Source organism: Cyprinodon variegatus, unplaced genomic scaffold (genome assembly GCF_000732505.1).
Source record: "Cyprinodon variegatus isolate N-32 unplaced genomic scaffold, C_variegatus-1.0 Scaffold847, whole genome shotgun sequence".
In the NCBI taxonomy this organism is placed as follows: Eukaryota; Metazoa; Chordata; class Actinopteri; order Cyprinodontiformes; family Cyprinodontidae; genus Cyprinodon; species Cyprinodon variegatus.
Genome location: NW_015151300.1, coordinates 338122 through 357492, shown reverse-complemented (window position 1 = coordinate 357492; position 19371 = coordinate 338122). Strand labels below are relative to the sequence as shown.

The 19371-nt window shown below is 40.7% G+C and overlaps 2 protein-coding genes across 2 annotated transcripts in view; both read right to left on the bottom strand.

Annotated features, from left to right (window-relative positions):
* Positions 1–6302: 6302 nt before the first annotated feature.
* spry1 (sprouty RTK signaling antagonist 1) lies at positions 6303–9571 on the bottom strand. Its single transcript, XM_015397265.1, has 2 exons — positions 9006–9571; positions 6303–7782 (listed from the first exon to the last, which is right to left on the bottom strand). The coding sequence occupies exon 2, from the start codon at positions 7730–7732 to the stop codon at positions 6665–6667; it is 1068 nt and encodes a 355-aa protein (XP_015252751.1). The 5' UTR covers positions 7733–7782; positions 9006–9571; the 3' UTR covers positions 6303–6664.
* Positions 9572–14100: 4529 nt separating this feature from the next.
* spata5 (spermatogenesis associated 5) overlaps positions 14101–19371 on the bottom strand; it is a 173570-nt gene continuing 168299 nt past the window's right edge. Inside the window, exon 17 of the mRNA XM_015397260.1 lies at positions 14101–14369. Coding sequence (XP_015252746.1) covers positions 14190–14369 — 180 coding nt within the window. The 3' untranslated portion in view covers positions 14101–14189. The remainder of the gene's footprint in view (positions 14370–19371) is intronic.

Genomic DNA, 19371 nt, shown 5'->3' with positions numbered 1-19371 from the left:
CATCTGTCTGGATGCGTAGTCTAATCTCAGAGAAAAGAGGGAATGAAGTGGGGCAAGGGAAGGGGGTGTGAGGGAATAAATAAAGAAAGGCTAAACTTCCTCCTCTTCATTGCCAAATCTGTCCATCTTTTCTTGCTGTGTACCTGATGTGCATATGTGATGATTTCTTTGTTGTTTTCGCTGGTTGAGATATCAAAGAAGAAAACAGAACAAAAGTGGGTGCAGGGTGGGGGTTAAGGGGGCTGGAATGCAGCAAACATAAAAAAACTGTCCCCTGGGGCCGTTAAAGAGGAACGAGGACGTGATCTTGTCAAATGCAAAGGACAAAACAGGAAGACCTTAGAAATATTTCTCAGCTGGAAGAGTGGGATCATATTTTTATATTAATATCTATCCAGGTGATTTCTGCATGATTGAGGCTCCAACGCTTATTTGTTTAAGCCGAAATATTTCATTATATTGCCTTGCTTCAACAAATTTTATTTTGTTTACGTTGATTATGAATTGTCCTCACAGCTCCAGCGTTACTTATGGAGCACCACAGGGATCAGTGATTGGGCCACTTCCCTTTGTTATATATATGTTGTAGATTTCTAACAGCATGAGCTTAACTTCCACTTCTTTGATGATGACACCTAGCTTTATTTTTCCATTAATCCTGAGCTGACCCATTGCAAAGACTACAGCCATTTTCTGAAGATATAAAAACAAAACGTTTGATGCTAAACCTTCTGCTTTTGAATGCAGACAGAAGAGAAGTTATTGTCATTGGACACAAGTTTTTGAAAAAGAAGCTGATCCTTTACCAAGCAGCTGTACACATTAATCCTACACTTTGGGACTTTTGTTTGTTTTTGGAGGACTTCCAGGAAGTATGTAATAGCGGCGTTAAAAAATTTGTGAATAGCAAGGCGTCATATCTTTATCAACCACAATTCACACATTTAGAGATCAGAGCCAATGATTTGAAAGCTGCTGTTTACAACAATAAGGGTGACTGATTGAGTTAGCTTGCAGCTACCCAAAGGAGAGCTGGCAAAGCCATTGGTTGCATCAGCTTTGCAGACACTTTGAGTCAATCACTGTGATGAAACCGGAGCCACTAATCAATAGCAAAGCCAACTTTTAATTAATTACCAAAGGATCCAAGTAAATGATTGCTGAGGTTTGTGTGCTGCTGTATTGATCCTATGGCTTCCTACCTCTCCTTCTGATTACCGTCCGCTGCTGCTGTTTTTGGAGGAAAATAAGAGACTCGAAGGAGGTTCAGTTGATAAGTCAGCATCTGATGGCTGGAAAACAAAGTATGAACTTAACAAGAAGACTGTGAGACAGTTTTAGGTTCCTATGGGTGTGTGCACCCACAAGCAAATGATTACAGACTAAAATCCCCTGGTGAAAAAACCTCCACCCTGAATAGCCACTGACACCTGATAAAACACTGGTTTGTTCCTTACGACTCTTTATGGTTCCTGAGGGGGAGAAAGGCTGCGTAAATAACTGTTTGTCCTCTCACACACTGCTCTAGTGATGAACAGGAAGCAGCTGGGAGCTAATTATTGTTTTGGGAATGCACTGAATCCCGAAATTTGCTCAATGTTTGAACCATCCTGTTGGATAGATTGGTTTCCATAAATCTGCCTGGTTTTAGCTCGCATTTAAAAAAAAAAAGTTATTGCTGGTGTTCACTTGTCTTGTGTTTGATATCATCTTAAAACTTAAAGAATCCTTTTATTTATTTATTTTTCAAATTCTGCTTTCATATTCTCCCTCTAACATTGTTTAACCGTAGTATTTACCCCTTGAAACACTTGGCTGGTCAACTATATACTTTCAACGCCAAATGAAATTGCTGAGTCATAGTTTTAGCTTTATGGTTTTATTTATGAATGTATTTATTTTAGATTTAAGCACTAGTTCTGAGTCATCTACCCCCTAACAATTTATTTTAGAGAACTTAACCATTGTGCATCAGTTAATTCATCCTGGTGGGCTAGATGGCTCTTATAATATATTAGTAATTACGACCCCTGATAACACCAGAGTGACTTTGAATGACCTGCAGGGTAAATAATAGTTATTAATAATGGATTGTAGTTAGAAAAGGCATGAAAGGACACATTATATGCATAAAACATCCAATGGAAAAACTGCATCAAAACTGCTTTATTAAACTGTTTGTCAATAGAGAAGGAGCTTTATTTTTTCTGTTCACCTAGATTAGGTTAGATGTTTCTGGAATTTGGGAAAACATCATGTCCTTTAAGATTAACATATTTTACAATAATTATGAAGCATTTATAGACACTTTAAGGAAGGTCTAAAAGTGAAGGAAGACTAAATCTGGAACAAAACAGATATTTTCTTTTAAACCAAACTACTTTTTCATGATGTGATATGCTGAGATTCTGCATAAACTGACAAGGATATCAACTTTTTGCACAATAAGAAACCTGCTAGTCTCTTATTTTCTTTATAATAATATCTGACAGACCCGAATCTGCCAGCTGGGGGAATTGTTCATACTTATGGTTGTAGTTGAAATGTTTTGGGGGGCTTATAGATCTAGTAAAGTTAATTAAAGTAAAGCTATTAAGCAAGGAGAGGTCTGTTTTTTTTTTTTTTTCATCTGGCAGTCTGAGAGGCATTTCTGTCATCTGTTTGAAAAAGCTGAACTTTTGGTCGAGACTTTATCAGTATCTGTACTGGAAATAAAATACTTACCAGTCATTTCTCAATCTTCATCTATGTGTTTCCAAGTTGCTCCCCCTCATTAAATTAAATCAGAGCCGATAACATCTGAGCAGATAACTTCCATAAACTTTGCTTTAAAGCAAAAACAGCCTTTTCTGTTTAAACTTCATCATCGTCACGTTCTTGTGTTTTTTTTTAACCTTGATTACTTGTTTCTATTTATAAGCCGTGAGGGGAAATATTGAAACCCAGATGAGCATGGGGGGGGGAAAGCTGAGGTGCTGACTGATGCAGTGGAAGGTGATGACTGTTTATCTCCTGCCTTGCCAGCAGGGGTGCACTGGCTAAGAACAGGACTCGGTAAGGATGTGTCAGCTACAGTTTCCATCATGATTCACTTGGTAGTGATGCATGCTTAGACCCGTGTAGGTCTCCTTAGAAAAAAAAAGTCAAATAAAACAAAGTTGCATAAAAAGAACCAGCCAAGGCTGACACCATTACGTGGGCGTGCAGAGCAGCCAGATGCACTCTGAAGCAAGTGCAAAGAGGAAGAAGGGAAGACTGTTGTCACCCTTTGAATTACGTTTTCATTTTTTCACATACCCCGGGGCAACAGGTGCTGAGCTGATCTACATATCTCTCATTAAATAAATGTTAAACATGTTAAACCAAATTCACCACAGATGTCTGTAAAAATCAAAATAATATTTAGATACAGCAAAATAATAAAAAATGTGTGTAAATATTTTAAGTCTTCTATAATAAAGTGCAAAAAGCTTTAGCATCCTCTCCATTAGGAGGGATTAAATTCCATGTCTATTCAGAATCTGTCTTAAATGAATAAAGTTTATACGGGGATCCTTTCTGCTCCCTCTGATCTGCAGATCCCTCCATGGCTTTTGGATCTGTTTCAAGTTGCTTGGCTAACTTGGCTGTTGCAACAGTTTCTAAACCCCTCCAACTGTGTGCTTTTTAACTCTGTCTTTTCCATTTATTCTTCCTTTAGGTGCAGAACATCACAACAAAATGCTCAAAGATAGCCCCATAGCACAATATTCCCAGCTTTAGCTTGTTTTTTCAGCATGCTGCACTGCTAGTCATCATCCAAACATCGGAAGGATGTGATATTCTTAACCTGAATTTTGGTTTAATCCAACCAGACTATATTCTCCTTGTATTTTGCCTGTTAATGTGTTCTGTAGGCGACTTTGGCAACTTTTATTTTTTTATTTAGCAGCGGTCTTTTGTTGTGAACATTCTTGTCACTGCAGTTAAGTTGAAATACTTCTTTAAAATAAAGCTGGCTGCTGTTTTTTGGAGTCTTTGGACATGTCTGCAAGTGATCCTAGAGTCTTGGAAACTTTTCTGATTATTCATTTGATTCCTCGGGCAGAGGATGGCCACGGCTAGCTTCCATGAATATTCTTTCCACTTTCAGATTACAAACCCAAAATGCTCTGTGGAACATCCAGGTGTTTTAGGAATCTGTATTTTCTAGTAGAGGTCTTTTTTTCTAAATGTTAACATTACTTACATTTTTTTCTGTATAAATAATTAATTTTTACTCCATTTATTCCACTCTATTTAAGATAACTCATTTTTTTAGCATGGGTTTAACATGATATAAGGTAATTTTACTGTAAAACGCCTCAATAGTCATAAAATTAATTGAAATAATTCTTATGTGTTCAGGATTTCTTTTCTTTGGTATCATTTTAAATTCTTAACTTATTTTCATCCTTCGGCTGACATTGATTATACTTTTTTAAAAGATGCCCCAGGCTGGAAAATAACCTTTTTTCTGTTCTACCATAAGAATAAAGTTTACATCTCCTCCATACAACCAACCTCCTCCTCACGTGTTCAGAGGAGCTACAGTGAAACCTGAAAATAAAAAAAATAGGCCTCCTATTGTTTGCTTTCATCCAGAAGCCAGGAGCAAATGGGGGCTCAAATTACAGGTCTGAAAGGTAACAGGAAATTGACAAATCGCTAATCCACTCTAACTATTCAGGGAAACAAAAGGTACATTCCACCAAAAGCAGACTGAAGACAGAAGGGCCCATTTGGGGAAGAGGATTCTGGTGAGTCTGAGTAACAAAACAAGACACTTCCTGCCTGCTCGGGTTTTAGCTTTAAAAAAAAAAAAAAAAAAAAACCATTTAAATCCAAAGATCCCCAGAGCTGTTCCATCAAGCACCTAAGAGACACCATCGCCACCATGTCGCCACTGCAGCTGCACTACATTTTTGTTCTTTGTCCCAGAGGAATTTCCAGGGTCTGCGCTTCCCAAACTGCTGCTACTTCCTGACCAACCAACTTCCAAAGTGATGATCTCATCCACTGGGGGCCCGGAGGTGAAGAAGTGTGTGGGTGTCAGTTAGTGGCAGTGGGGGTGGGAGGGTCAACGGACTTCCACAGTGATAAATTCACTAGCAAAAAAAAAGAGAGCAGGGGGGCTGCTTTAGTGTGGGTAGTGGCTGGATTGGCCCCTGTCGTTGTCCTTTAGTGCAGGAACCGTGCCATAAAGCAAAGCCTTGATAGCCTCAGTTTATTATCTTTGAACAGGTGGCTCCAGCTACTCATAATAGTTGTTCTTATTCCTGCAACCTCTTCCTGCAACTCTGAGACCATTTGGGAGTTTGGGAATATCCCAATATAGCTACACTAAAGTCTGGGGAATAAACTGCATGAGCATAGTTTAGTGGTGACTCGTCTGACTAGAATGAGTGGGCGCTAGATTTTATTTTTAAATAAAAAAAAAAAACTTGTAGATGCAAAGCTCAGCATGTCATTTGCTAATGCAGTTTAAATTTTAAGCTTACTAATTTTAAGATTCCCAGCAAAGAAGCGTTTGGATGAAATAAACAGTTGATTTTTAAGCTAAAAGAAGTTCCTGTTTCGTTGCCAGAAAAGTTGCCCCTAGATAGACCATGAGGGTCACACACACACACACATATAAAAAAGACAAATATGAATCAAAGTCATCCACAAGTCACGTCGGCTCAATCAAGACACCACACAGCGCCATATTTTTCATTAATTAATATATTTTCTGCATTAAAGTTAACATAGTTTTCTTTTGTGCCACCCTTTAATTTTCAGTAAGTATTTTTGATATTTTGTTATATTCAGACATGAGTAAATTTAAGACTGTCTCTTGCAATAAATATCATAAAATAATAGAGCTTCACATAATAAATATTTTTTTACAACAAAAAAAAATTGTTTAACAGACATGTTTTTTCTTTTCTTTTTTTAAAAAATAGCCAAAATTCCTCTTATGGAGCATACAATGTACACAAATAAACAAAACAAAAACATGGGAGAATGCCACAGAACGTGTGTGAACAGTCCAGGCGGGTGGAAGGAGAAACATATCCGAGTGGAGAATACTATGAGATGGATGTGCTTTTGTTAATGCAACACAAGCAGAGGAGCCACGGCTCTAATGTGGCAGCGACAAACCTGTCTGCTACGAACACCAGGTAACAGCTACATAATCGCCCTAAAAACAGATCGTCCTTCACAGATTTGGTGGGAGGCAGCCCCCAACAGGCGCAGGGCCGCCAGAAACTGCCCGCCTCAAACGGAAGAAGCACGTTTTCTTTTTTTTGAATTAGAATTTTAAAAAATAGTGTTATTCAGGGAGCTGAGGACAGACAGAGAAAGAGACTTAAGGCAAACACTGGTCTGTAAAATAAAACAAAAACATGGTCCTGATCCAGAAGAGAGCAAAAAAATAATAAAATTATTGAGTGGTTTTCGTTACTCCTTTGTAGCTCCTTCGGGTTCTGCAGCCAGGAGAGGAGTCATGTGGGAGGTGCTTAGAATGTTTGATAAACATTAATCTGTGGCTGTCACTATTTTTACTGTTATCATATGATCCACGTCAGGAGCGTCCCGCGCGCACTCACACACGCACTCACACACGCACACACAAACACACACACACACACACAGGAAGCGATCAGGAAGGCTTTTCCTGGCTCTGTGGGGCCCAGCTCTCCAGTTTACAATACACAGTGTTGGAGTTCTTGCAGCGACAGCCGGGCCGGTTGACCCGGTCATAGCAGCCCTGGCACGCCTTCAGACAGCCCTTGACAGGTGGGTAGCACAGCAGACAGGGGAAGAGTACCGACATTAATCCCATGCACAGGAAGCGGGAGCAGCAGTGGGAGCGTGACAGCGAACAGGGGTGGTCAGCGCATGAATCCCCCTCGTCGTCGTTGGAGCAGTGGTAGAAGATGCCTTTGACCAGGCACATGCACGTGCCGTGCTCCAGTGCGCTCTCCGCCGAGCACAGGCACTGTCCATTACATGCCAAACAAGAGGGCAGGCTCCTGGGGGCCGTGCAGTCGCTGCATTTACACTTCCCACAGCGCTCGCAGATGAACTGGTGCCCGGCGGCGGCCACTACCCCAAAGTCTGATTTCCCTTTGGTTGGGGGCTTAAGTGGAGCCTCCAGGGGAGTCTGGTGCCCCTGCTGGGGCTGTAATAGCGGCTTGGATTTGGGCTGAGTCCGAACAGGTCGCTCTGCTCTGTGGTGGTGCTGTAAGCCCACCCCGGGCCTCGTTGGTGGTGAACGCGTCAGGAGTCCCTGCTCAGAGGAGGCACTGCTGTTGCTCCCTGAACTGGCAGCACTTCCTGTGCTGGTGGAGCGGCTGAGTCCAGGGGCCCGAGAGCCGCCGTACTGAGGCCCCGCAGCAACAACCACCATGCTACTCCCACCGTGGTGGTGGTGATGGCCCGATGGCTGGCGCTCGTAGTTGTTGTTCACATTGACAAGGATGACCTCATGAGTCCTTTCTTGTTTATCCTGGGGCCTGGGGGCCACACGGGGTGCTGGGGGCCTCCGCGCCACCGAGGGCCCCTCTGTGTACTCATTGCTGGAGCGGATGGCCTTGATTTGTTCCAGAGAGAGTATGGCGGCATGCTGGAGCTCCCGCTCGTAATCCGACCTCTGCCGGGTGTCGAGGGAAGGCTGCTGGATCACCACTAATGATCCGGCGGGGCCATGTTGACTTTGGAGCTCCATCTGGGGGGATCACCACTTCCGACATTCACCGTGGACATGCATTGGAAAACCTGTCAGAGAAAGGGAGCGGGGACAGACAAAGGAGAGGCATGAGGCTTCATCAGAGAGAGCTTGAACATGGCATGACTGGAAAAACCACACTGTTGATGTGGAAAAGAGACAAAAGAAAACAACACAAAACAATCAGATATGAGTTTTTGCGGTATTTGAAACACATCACTGTCATCTATCTCTCGTTATAACCAAACTGCACGTTTAAAATTTGCAGAAAAACACTAACTTAATTATGCAAACTCTGCATTTATCCCTTCTAACAGGTCTTAACTTCTGATCCTGTGAAGTGAGGAGGAAAAGTTGAGCATTAACGACGCTTTTGGAGTTTTCCTCCCCAACACACAGAGATCCAAACCTCAACAGACCCTACAAACACTTCCCCTCCTCATTTACATTTCTATGACTAGTTAACATTTAAATGCAGCGCGGCGACGAAATGAGGACACGATCCAAGGGAACTAAATGAGCTCCCTCACTTAGTATTCTATTACAACACCAAGAAGGAACCCAGAGACGAGCAAGGGGGGCCAAACTACTGCATTAGAAATAAATAAGGTCAGGGCAAATTCAACCTCTGGTTTGGACTGATTAAAGAAACAAAAATGTTTTAATGCAAATAAAAGTTATTATGGTACAACTGTTCCCCCTGATGTGCGTTTTTACCATAAATACGCGCAGGAATTTGAGTTTTAGCCTTCGGGGGTGTTCTGAAGGAAAAGTCAACCTGCAGGAGGCCCGAAAGCTGCACGACTGACACATAAACTCATGGAGCCGCTCTCTCTCTCCCTCTCTCTGTGTTGAACTCTGCAGTCAGCACAAGAAAAGATCGATTTTTGTCGCAATCTAACAGAATCCCTCCAGTTCTTGTTCTTCTGCGGCTGAAAACCCGCACCTTATATGGCCGCTTTGACGCAAAGCGCGTCAAGACGCGGAGAAGGCTGCGATAAACACCCGCAGCCGGAGATCCGGACGCTTCCACAGACACGGAGGAACTTATGAATGAAAACAAGCGCCGTGGGTGGGGGGAGGGGTGTTTATTACAGGGTAGCCACGGAGAGAGACGCGGGCATGCGGACCCCATCGAGCGAAAAACACCGTGGAAATGTCACGGAAAGTCTGAGGATCACAACCCGACGCGACTCCTGCACCTTTTCCCCTCCAAGAAATAACAGAAAACATCATATATTAAATAAAAAAAACTTTATAGAGAAGCGCTTACCTATATGCAAGCATCCATAACGTGGAATCCATCAACCAAATTATTTAGTAAAACTCCATCCAACAGGAGCAGGTCTAACGCATAACGCTGGGTTAGATAATCCAAGCTGGAACCGAATCCTGCGTTATTTCCTTTGCTTTGGGTGTCTGCGTGGGGGAAAAGTTCAGCGCTGAGCTGCGCGTGCATAAATCCACGGTGGAGCTCCGTTAAAGCAAAGAAGTCACCCGTGGGGCGCCGCTACGCACTTGGAGATGCAGATTGGTGAAGGCGAGAGGAGCCAGTTAGAGGAGTCCCCGGTGGAAAAGTTGAAGAACAACAACAAAAAAGGTCCAGAGAGAACTGCGAGTTTATATCCAACAGTTTTATAGGAGCGCCGTTTGTTTTCTTTGCTTTTAAGTCTAATTTAATCTGCGCTGCGCTCCGGAGAGGGGAAAAAAACAGAGAAAAACGCAGCGTCCTCAGTGCGCTCCCTCTTGCTCTGTAGGCCTGATCTGCTCTGAATGAATGGGAAGGCAGCGCACTGGGTTTGCTCCACTAGGCAACTCCCATTGGCCATTCACAGCACTGAAAAAGGATACAGCGCATCCGCTCCTGATTCATTAGGCAGATGTGGAGGGCAGGCCGAATGGCGGAGAGCAGTTAAGGTGGAACGGCTTTTCCATGCAGGGAGGAGGAGGAGGAGGCAGAAACAACTAGTTTCCGAATGTTATGATTAATGACAGGAATGAGGTTAATATGACTAATAGTTACGTAATGAGCGCACCGGGTGGTTTATTTATATCGACTTTCTGCTGATTTATTACATTTGATGAGAAATGTAAAGTTTTCCGCAACATTTGGTCTTTCCTCTGACATATTCACAAACATTTACAAGTTATTAGTAGGAAAAAATTTAACTATTAGAAGCAACAAACCTTGTTAGGCATAATTTCACACAGGGTGCCAAATATAAAGAGTTTATTTATGGTTGTTTTTGACAGTAAAACAATAAGAATAAGTTTTGTTTTCTTGTCTTTGAAAGCATTATAATGAGGAAAAATGTTTTCTTATATTTATTGGCATGTTATGATATAAACAGTGTCAATAAAGATTGGTCCAGTAGAATGACACTTAAAAAGGTCATTGCTTTACAGCAGGCATCCCTAAAGTAGGTCCTCGAGGGCCGCTGTCCTGCAGGTTTGAGAGGTTTCTCTGCTTTAGCACAGCTGATGCTGATGATTGCAGTTCAGCAAAAGCCTGTTAATCAAATATTAATGTAAATCAGCTGTGCTGGAGCAGGAGAACCTCTAAAACTTGCAGGACATCGGCCCTCGAGGACCGACTTTTGGGATGCCTGCATTACAGAGTGCTGCATCCCAGCATACTCCAATAAAGTTTAGTGGAAGGAAAACGTTTGGTAGGTAGAAGTCCACTGGCAACGGGGATAGTAGCAGCCTTGGATGAATTACCAAGCTAAATTAATAAAAAAAAAAAAAAAATGGCAGGGCTTCACAGTGGTTTCTTTTCAGATAAATAAAGCAGGTTTATGTACATTTTAAGGAATTTTTATAGTGATTGTTCTATGTTGTGTCAATTGTTCATTTTCCCTTAAGTGTAACCATTGATGGAACCATAACATGCAATTTGATTCAGTTTATTTCTATAGTGCCAATTCACAACACATGTCATCTCAAGGCATTTTACAGTTCACCAGATTATCCAGTCAAATTGATTCAAAGTTTTCTATCTAAGGAAAATCAGTTAATTGCATCGACTCATTGACTGGAATGCAATCCCTCACACTAAGCATGTTTGTAGCAACAGTGGAGAGGAAAAACTCCCTTTTAACAGGAAGAAACCTCCAGCAGAACCAGGCTCAGTGTGAGCGAGGCTGACTGGGGTTCAAGGAGACAGAAGCAGAAATACAAAAAGCAGCTGTAAAAGGCGGCCCCGTCCAAAAAACACACAGCCAGGCAGACGAGCTCTGAGCCAGCTCCCATGTCAGAGGATGAAAAGAGCACATCCAGCCAGTCACAGTCAGAGAAACAGGACTACACTGAAAAACAGGCAGTTCTCCAACATCTATAAACAAAGGTGTTGATGGCTACTATGAGAAAAAGCAGAGAGAGCAGAACATCAGAGATTGAACTAACAGTACACATGTGTATACAATTTTTGGGGGCCTATTTTATTCAGAAACAATTTTCCCAAGCAGATTTTATTGTCTCTTAAGTCAAATTTGCCACTCACAATATGGCCGACAAACTGATGGAAATGGTGCTTGCTTTTGTTTTAGGACGCCCCACCTCCTGGATACAACATATTTAGGCATAAAAATGGGGGACAGGGAAGACATTAAATATATAGCGACACAAACAATCAAGAGCAAGAAAACTTTTTCTTTTATTTATAAAACAAAACAAACAAACTTTACATTAAACAAAATTCTGCGTTGAAAATCCACACATCATATTGTAGCTGTAGTTTCAGTTTCTCTGTTACTTAAAAAATATAAGCCTGGTTATTCTTGTTACCCGTCTCATGCTTCACCTGTGTGAAAGTCCTGACAGGTTTATAAAGGTCGCTCTATGTTTTCTTCCGTGTCATCAGAGGAAATGAAATGCAAAGCGGTGAATGTTACGCAACCTGCTGCTGGCCCCGTTTTATTTATTTTGTTTTTAATTTTTGACACTATGTGTATACAGATTAGTACAGAAGTGGATTAGGGCCACTGGGGGAAAAAAAAGTTAACTGATTTTTAAATATTTCAGTTTAATATGGGAAAAAATTCTGAATTCTGACTTTAATCTCACAATTCTGACTTTTTCTACTCAGAATTCTGACTTTAATCTCAGTATTTTGGATCTTAATATAGATGGGCACCATGAAGGAAGATATGTGGGAGCACTCAGCTTCACTGACAAATATGTGAGTTGTTTGAGAGGGCCAGTGACACATTGGTGGAAAATTATGGAATAGGGCAACTTTTTACATGCCTGAGGGGTCCCCCCTGATGCTATTTCACTAATGGAAGAGTGGAAGGTGATCAAAACAAGAGAGCTAGTTTAGTCTCTGAAACAGACATGGCTACAGCTTGATGCTAACATGTTTGTTAGCTGTCAGAATTCAGAGATTAAAGTCAGAATTGTGAGAAAAAAGTCAGAATTCTGAGATTTAAGTCAGAATTGTGAGAAAAAGAGTCAGAATTCTGAGATTTAAGTCACAATTATGAGAAAAAAGTCAGAATTCTGAGAAAAAAGTATTTCTGAGATTTAAGTCAGAATCTTAAGATTAAAGTAAGAATTCTGAGATTTAAGTCAGAATTCTGAGAAAAAAGTCAGAATTTTGAGAAAAAAAACTTTTTCTCATATTATACTGAAATAAAATTTGAAAATCATTTAACTTTTTAATTTTTTCAGTGGCCCTAATCCTCTTCCGTAGGTTAGTTTGGGTCCACCTTAAGAGAAGAAAGGGAGACTGTAACCCCCCCCTCCCTCCCTCCCTCCGTCCCGCGCGCCTCTCTCCTGCCCCCCACCCTCCTCTGTTCCTGACTGTCTGGTTTGATTGCTGTCGCGGATGCGCTACATCCGGATCCATGAGAAAAGGAAGTTCAATACAAAGTCAATTTATCCCATTCAAATGGAAAAATCAATAGATGAATGACCCCCGCGCGCTGTTTCGGGTCAGCAAATGCTTGAGAGAAAAAAAGAATACATAAAAAACCTGTAGGCTGAGAGGGAAGTGTTTGTGGCGCAGTAATGAGTGGATGTAAAAATCCGCCTCTTGGTGATAAAGCAAATCCTGCGACAGATGGCCGCCTGGATCCCCTCTCTTAGCGGTCGGAAGTGTGGACGGAAATCTCACGATTACAGCAATTAGCCTGTTTTCCATGTATGGATGCGATGAATAAAGCAGCCATGAACGTTTGCCTCCACGTGGATCCTGAGGCTGCAGAGAGGAAAAACATCCAGGGAGTCTAAACAAAGTTAAACACATACCAAACAGTAATCTTAATATTTCTGCTGGAGAGGAATAGAACATTATAGTGTCTGTTTTTAAAATTAAATACCTACTAAAAAGTCAGCCAAAACACAATTAGTTTATACTTTATGAATAAACGATTGTTGGTACAAAAGTCAGGCTTAAAAAGTGAATTATTTTTGTCAAATCAATATTACTGTAAATAGATCAAGATTATATGGAAAAATGGAAACTTTTTTCCCATTTAGCTTTGTTAAAAACAAACTTCAGGGTAAAAAAAGGGGAACAAATATACATTTAAAAATAATGCTTTCTAATCACTGTGACATAACCTTGGAGAACCACCTTTTGCTGCTACTACAGACACGCTTAATTATTTACATAATTCAATTTGCTTGTAATATTTATGTTTATTTGCACATTTGTAGACTAGAGGTTAATTCCGTCTTCTTTAAAAGCAGCTCAGGCGTAGTCAGCTTCTGTAAGCAGATTTTTTTTAAGCCTTACTACACATTTCTAGTACATTTAGATGTAAAAGTTTGATTGGACCATTTTAGTATATACACTTTGATGTAAAGTTCTAAACCACTGTTGCTCTGACTGGATATTTAGAGTGGTTGTCCTGCTGGGAGATAAACCTCTTACCTCTTTAAACTCCAACTTCTGCTGCACCCTAAATGCACAAGGGAGCGTTATCACAGATCCTTCCCAACAAGCTCAATAAGTTGTTACATTCATGCAGATTTTTTGCACAATTTCTGTCTTAGTCAGCTACATGAAATGCTGCTGTCATTTTTTAAGAAAAGTGTATTCCTGCCGTAATCTTGTTTTACTGTGGGGGTGGTGTGTTTAAGTTAGAAGTTGTGTTTGGTGGATTAATACAAATGCATGTTACACTTTCAATGTTATTGTTTATAAAAAAATGTTGAAACCAAAGCGTAATTTTCCCTAAACTCCACTGATATGCTGTTTAATGTATCAGATGAAACAATCACTTAAGTACTTTCACAAAGCAGTGTAAAGTAGAAGAAAGGGCTGAATAATGGATTTATTTTCATTTCTGAAACAAATTTAAGTAAGCATAATGTGGTAAATATCTCAAAGACACAAGATTTCAGCCACATTGATCGTTATAAAATTTTATTTTGCAGCACAAATAGCAACAATTGTACACATAATGTAAAAAGCAACTGAAAATGAGATAAATGTCCCAGAGTGGTGCAGTCAGAAGAAGCAGAGGCCACTGTGCTGCTGCTGATAGCTGATGTATGACTGGATGAGAGAGTCGGGGATTCGGGGCTTCACTGTGTTCAGGGCATTTTCAAAGTGCCTGGCCTCGATGTGCTCGGCTTTGATGTCCTCCTGCAGGGCCAGGAGGGCGGCCTCTCTGCATACTGCTGTTATCTGGGACAGGAAACAGACAGAGACATTCAGCTGTCAGGCTGAGTGGTCAGCCTCACCGTGTCATGTCAGCAGCAGGCCAGTCCACTTCAGCGACACACCGCTGAGCCGTCAACGCTGCGGTTACACAAGACACATAACTACAAAGAGCTGAGGAGAAAGAAAGGTGAGTCATTCCTGATGTGATTATGCTTCTGTTTTAAAATTCACATCATCTTAAACCAAGTTCTTCCCATCTATCCTTTTTGTGCAGATAGTTTTAGCTAATCAGACATAAAGACAGGATTAAAAAGGGTTTATTTACATCCACTAATAACCCCTATATAACTATATATAACTATTTTTTGTGAAACTATTTGTAGCAAATCTGAACCACAGTTTTAATTGTTGATAATATATGCTGTAAGGGATCTGTCGTACCAGAAACAAATGCTTGCCAAAGGTTCCTAGGTCTGCAGTAAATGTGTAACTGGCATCAGCGTAATGCAAACGCTCTCATGGCTGTTTAACATACATACGGTTTGTTGCACATTTTCAACAATAGGTCTCAAGGGTTAAGGTACAAAATAATGTTTTTTTTATAAGATACCAAATTATTAAAACGACATCAGCAAAACAAGACTGTCCACCTAAACAGTATTTTGCAAATCCATTAATCTGTTGATTAATTTTTCGATTAATAATCGGATAGCTAAAGGTTCCTTAAATAAGACTTTTTAAAATCTTAAATGTAAACGTTTTTTTTTTAACAATTTGGTATAATTGCAGCTAAAGGCAGGTTGCTCTGTCAGCTAAAGACAAGTTTTAGAGTCTCTATACTCCAGTTAACGACTAATCTATTACTGAAATAGTTGACGATTAATCCGATGAATTGTTTCAGCCCTAATCTGTAATTCAAGATAGATCAGAAAGATAAGAGGTGTCTTGCAATTTTTAACAATCAAAACAAAGGTACCATGTTTCTGCAATTTTATGGTCAATTGTCAGAGGCTATTCTTAGCGAGTAGAACTACCTTACGGCGTTTCTATTAAGGAACAACTTGAAATACAAAATTAGAAAAACAAAGATGGTACATACCAAAAAATACAATACGTTTCAGATTTTGTATTTATAAAAAAACAAAAACAAATTAAAAACCCTCTTTTTCATTCATTTCCACAATTATGTGTAGGACACTTAGGTAAAAGAGTATTTATAGTTACTTTTCCCAGAAAGTAACTAAAAACTTGGTTTTAGGAAATACTTTTATGATCTAAGATGTTGAAAGATCTGAAATCTGTTATCGCAACTTTTTATGTCTATTATAAAAAATAAATTATAATATAATTATCTTAAAAAATGTGCTGTAAACTACTCCATTTAGGCATTTGTGTTGGGACAAGTGAGTGATACGATAAAAGACAAGAAAATTATTTTAGAACTTGTTATTAATGCATGTTAACAGGCTTAAGATGCTATTAAATAGGTGTAAAGGTGAAAATAAATGCTTTTCAAACAATGTGTTCTTTTGTCCCCCTTCCCACACCTTTTTTCAGTTATGCCATGTTCAAGCTCTCCCTGATAAAGCCTCATGCCTCCCCTTTGTCTGTCCATCTCCCTCTTTCTGACAGGTTTTCCAATGCATGTCCATGCTGAATGTCGGGAGTGGGGATCCCCCCAGATGAAGATCCAAAGTCAACATGGCCCCGCCGTTGTAGGAACCAGATCTGCTCAGACTCTGCTCATGCCCATGACATTATGCTATAAGATTGGCTGAACGTTGCCACATGCATAAAACATTGTGGTTGCCCAGACAATGATAATAACAATCCAGCATCTATGTACCAATTCTGGAGCATCTGTAATGTTAGTGTGTCTGATGGCCTATGAAGTTTTACCTGATTGATGACATTACCTGATTGTCTGCGTGGCATTGCCATACGGTGACATTATCAGCAGGGGCAACGCCCCGAGTAGAACTGGTACCTATACCGGATCATTAGTGGGTTGACCTGCTAATTTACACGATACCTTAAAGCGCAACACATGGATATCGACACAATGCGCCAGCTGTGTCTGATCTAACGAGTTAAAACAAATCCGTTAGCATTCATTAAACCTGGCACAGAACCGGTGAGACAGATTCAGACGGATAAATCTCGCACTTCCTTACATGTTGCTCTCAATTGTTTAGTTTTACAGACTTTCGTAACACTGGTGACATCATCAATGCTAACCCAGCGTGATGGCTTCACCAGAAAGGCAACAGTAGAGGGACAGAAGCCACGCAGCTTGCCTGCGGGGGTCAGACCCAGCTGTTTTTGCCAATGGAAAGGGAGTCAAAGGCCGATTGCTAGAACGTCAACCCATGTTTGAAAAACTTGTGTTAACCCACCTATTTCTGAGGAAAGGAGGCTATAGATCATAGTCAAGTGGGAATGCTTATGCATTCCCACTTATTGTGTGAATGCTGTAGGCATTCACACTATTGAGATCCTGTTTCTCTTTATTCTTTATTTATTGTGTGAATGCTGTAGGCATTCACACTATTGAGATCCTGTTTCTCTTTATTCTTTATTTTTTATTATTATTTTTATTCTTCCGACCATTTTTTGTNGTTATGCAGGTAATTTCAGCTTTTTTCATTCAGCAAAAGCATTCCCACTTTGATGTTTCTCCGAAACAGCTTTTTCTAGTTTGGTCTGTTTTTCAGTATTTAGACCCGTTTCTCTCCTAGACATAGCTACAGGGTCAGCTTTTACTGCGACTAACTGCATGTGCTCTCGTTGACATGAGAAATGGCTGATTAACCTGGTCTTTTGATAGAACCATACCTGGATTTGCCATTACCTTTTCAAACATAGAAAATAGTTATTTATATTTATTGATTAGTGCTTATTTATGGATGAGAGCTTCTGTGTTTTGGGACATCGTGTCTCGATCCATGCTATATTCCAGACCTGGGAGAAGACCCCTCAGTAGACCATCAGCCATCTCATGAAGAGCGTACCCAGGCATTGTAGGGAGGTCATGCAGGCACATGGAGGCCACACACAACACTGAGCCTCATTTTGACCTGTTGTAAGGACATTATATCAAAGTTGGATCAGACTGTAGCATTCTTTTCCACTTTAATTTTGTGTACAACTCCAAATTCAGGTCTCCATTGGTTAATAAATTTGATTTCTATTGATACATTTTGTGTGATTTTGTTGTTACCATATTAAACTTTGTGCAGAACAAGGTATTCAATGAGATTACTTCATTCATTCAGATCTAGGATGTGTTATTTGAGTGCTCCCTTTGTTTTTGTTTTTATCAATGTATTAAACTAATATGACAGTATGACTGGATTGAATTGACTCTGTAAAGTGTTGTAAAGTGCCATGTGTTGTGTATTGCACAACATGAATAAACTAAATTGGACTGAACACATAAAGAGGCAAAGCTGTAAGACCTCTTTTCTACAGACAGCGAGGCAGATATGTCTGTTGTTGGTACAACAAAGGTCTTTGAAAAATACCTTGAAATGATCCCAGAGGAAAACGAATGAGCAATGCCTGCGACCCACGGACTCAGAGTAAGAACATGTCGGTGGCAGGAAAAAACACGGCAAAAAAAAAAAACGGTCAATTGTTAAAGCACATGATGATCAAGGCATGTCTTCCAAACTGGGAGAGCTAAGCAGGAGGAGATGGAGGTGTGAACGCGCTCAAGAATGCTCGCAGCATGCACGTCCTGGGACAGGTGCTTTGCAGATGTCAGGATGTGAGAGGCCTATTTCCCCTTCTCTTCTGTTTCAGTCCAATGAGCTGCACGATCCAGGCAGGGTAAACACGCAGGGCCGGGTTAATTTTGTATAAGAGCTTCCCATCATTCAAGTCATTAAGACCTGTCAGTAATAATGATGCAAAACAATGAGGCTATGCATCCTCGCCGCCTGTTTACAAATGCAGAGTGGGGACTGAGAGAGATGCCACATGTTAAACAATGTGAGTTCGCAAAGTTTCCAGGCAACATCCACAAACAGGAACAGACAAAGTCTGCAGGACAATCAGACGGCAATTTCTGATTTATGCCAAAGCTTCTAAAGGCGTAAAGATGCAGATTAAATTAGACTGTTTTTCGCCACACCCTTCAGGTTTATTAAGAAATTATCTAAAATACTCAAACATGTATGAAAAAAAAAATCACACACAAGCCCTCACATTCATCCTGACTGGGTTCATGAGCTGTTCTGTGAGGGCGATCAACAACTCAGTGTTTCCTGCCTGAGTGTTTGCCTGCACAGACCTTAAAAAACACCAAGCCACAAAGACAAACAGGACGAGCGAAAGAGCCGAGCTGTTTGGAGATGTGAAGGCATTCCTGAACGTAGCCAAAGACCCAGCACTACCTTGATACCCCTAAAGATGCCCCCCCCCCTTTACCCAACGTGCTTCTGCCACGGAAAACGGGGGAGAACTGCAAATGTACAGAAATGAGGTGTGTGCATGGTTGATGGCGGAGACTGCTGAATTGTGGCAGGCCAAATAAATTGCAGAACTCTCTATTTTAAAGTTATTGCAATGCAGACTTTATTTTTCAATCCTGTCATAAATTCTGTCAGCAATCACTTAAATATATGGAGCTGAGCTGATGCATTGCGCTGGCGGCTCTCTGGTGATGTGGACGGGCTCAGAGCTCCTGCTGGTGGCAGGCAGCCAGTCATAAAGCAGTAACCCCCCTCAAAAAAATAAGTAATCAAGAGGCTCTCAGTTAGAAGGTAAAACCTGCTGATTCATGAGGAGGAAAAAAGTTCAAGACCAAGAGGAAGTTTTGATGAGAAAGCAAAAAACCAAGTAACACCTTGTACCCTAAAGCTTCCTTATTCTCCTAATTTACCCTAACAAAAAAGTCTTCAAAAGTTTAGCTGAAATAGGTTTTAATGTTGTCGTTTACAGATTGTAGTTATTCATCAGTCCATTTTTAAACAATCTGACTTTAGACACTGTCAGACTGATATTTCCAGAGTCCTTTATTGAA

Excerpts from the sequence above, each read along its gene's own strand:
- spry1 (XM_015397265.1), bottom strand. The coding sequence starts at position 7,732 with ATGGAGCTCCAAAGTCAACATGGCCCCGCCGGATCATTAGTGGTGATC.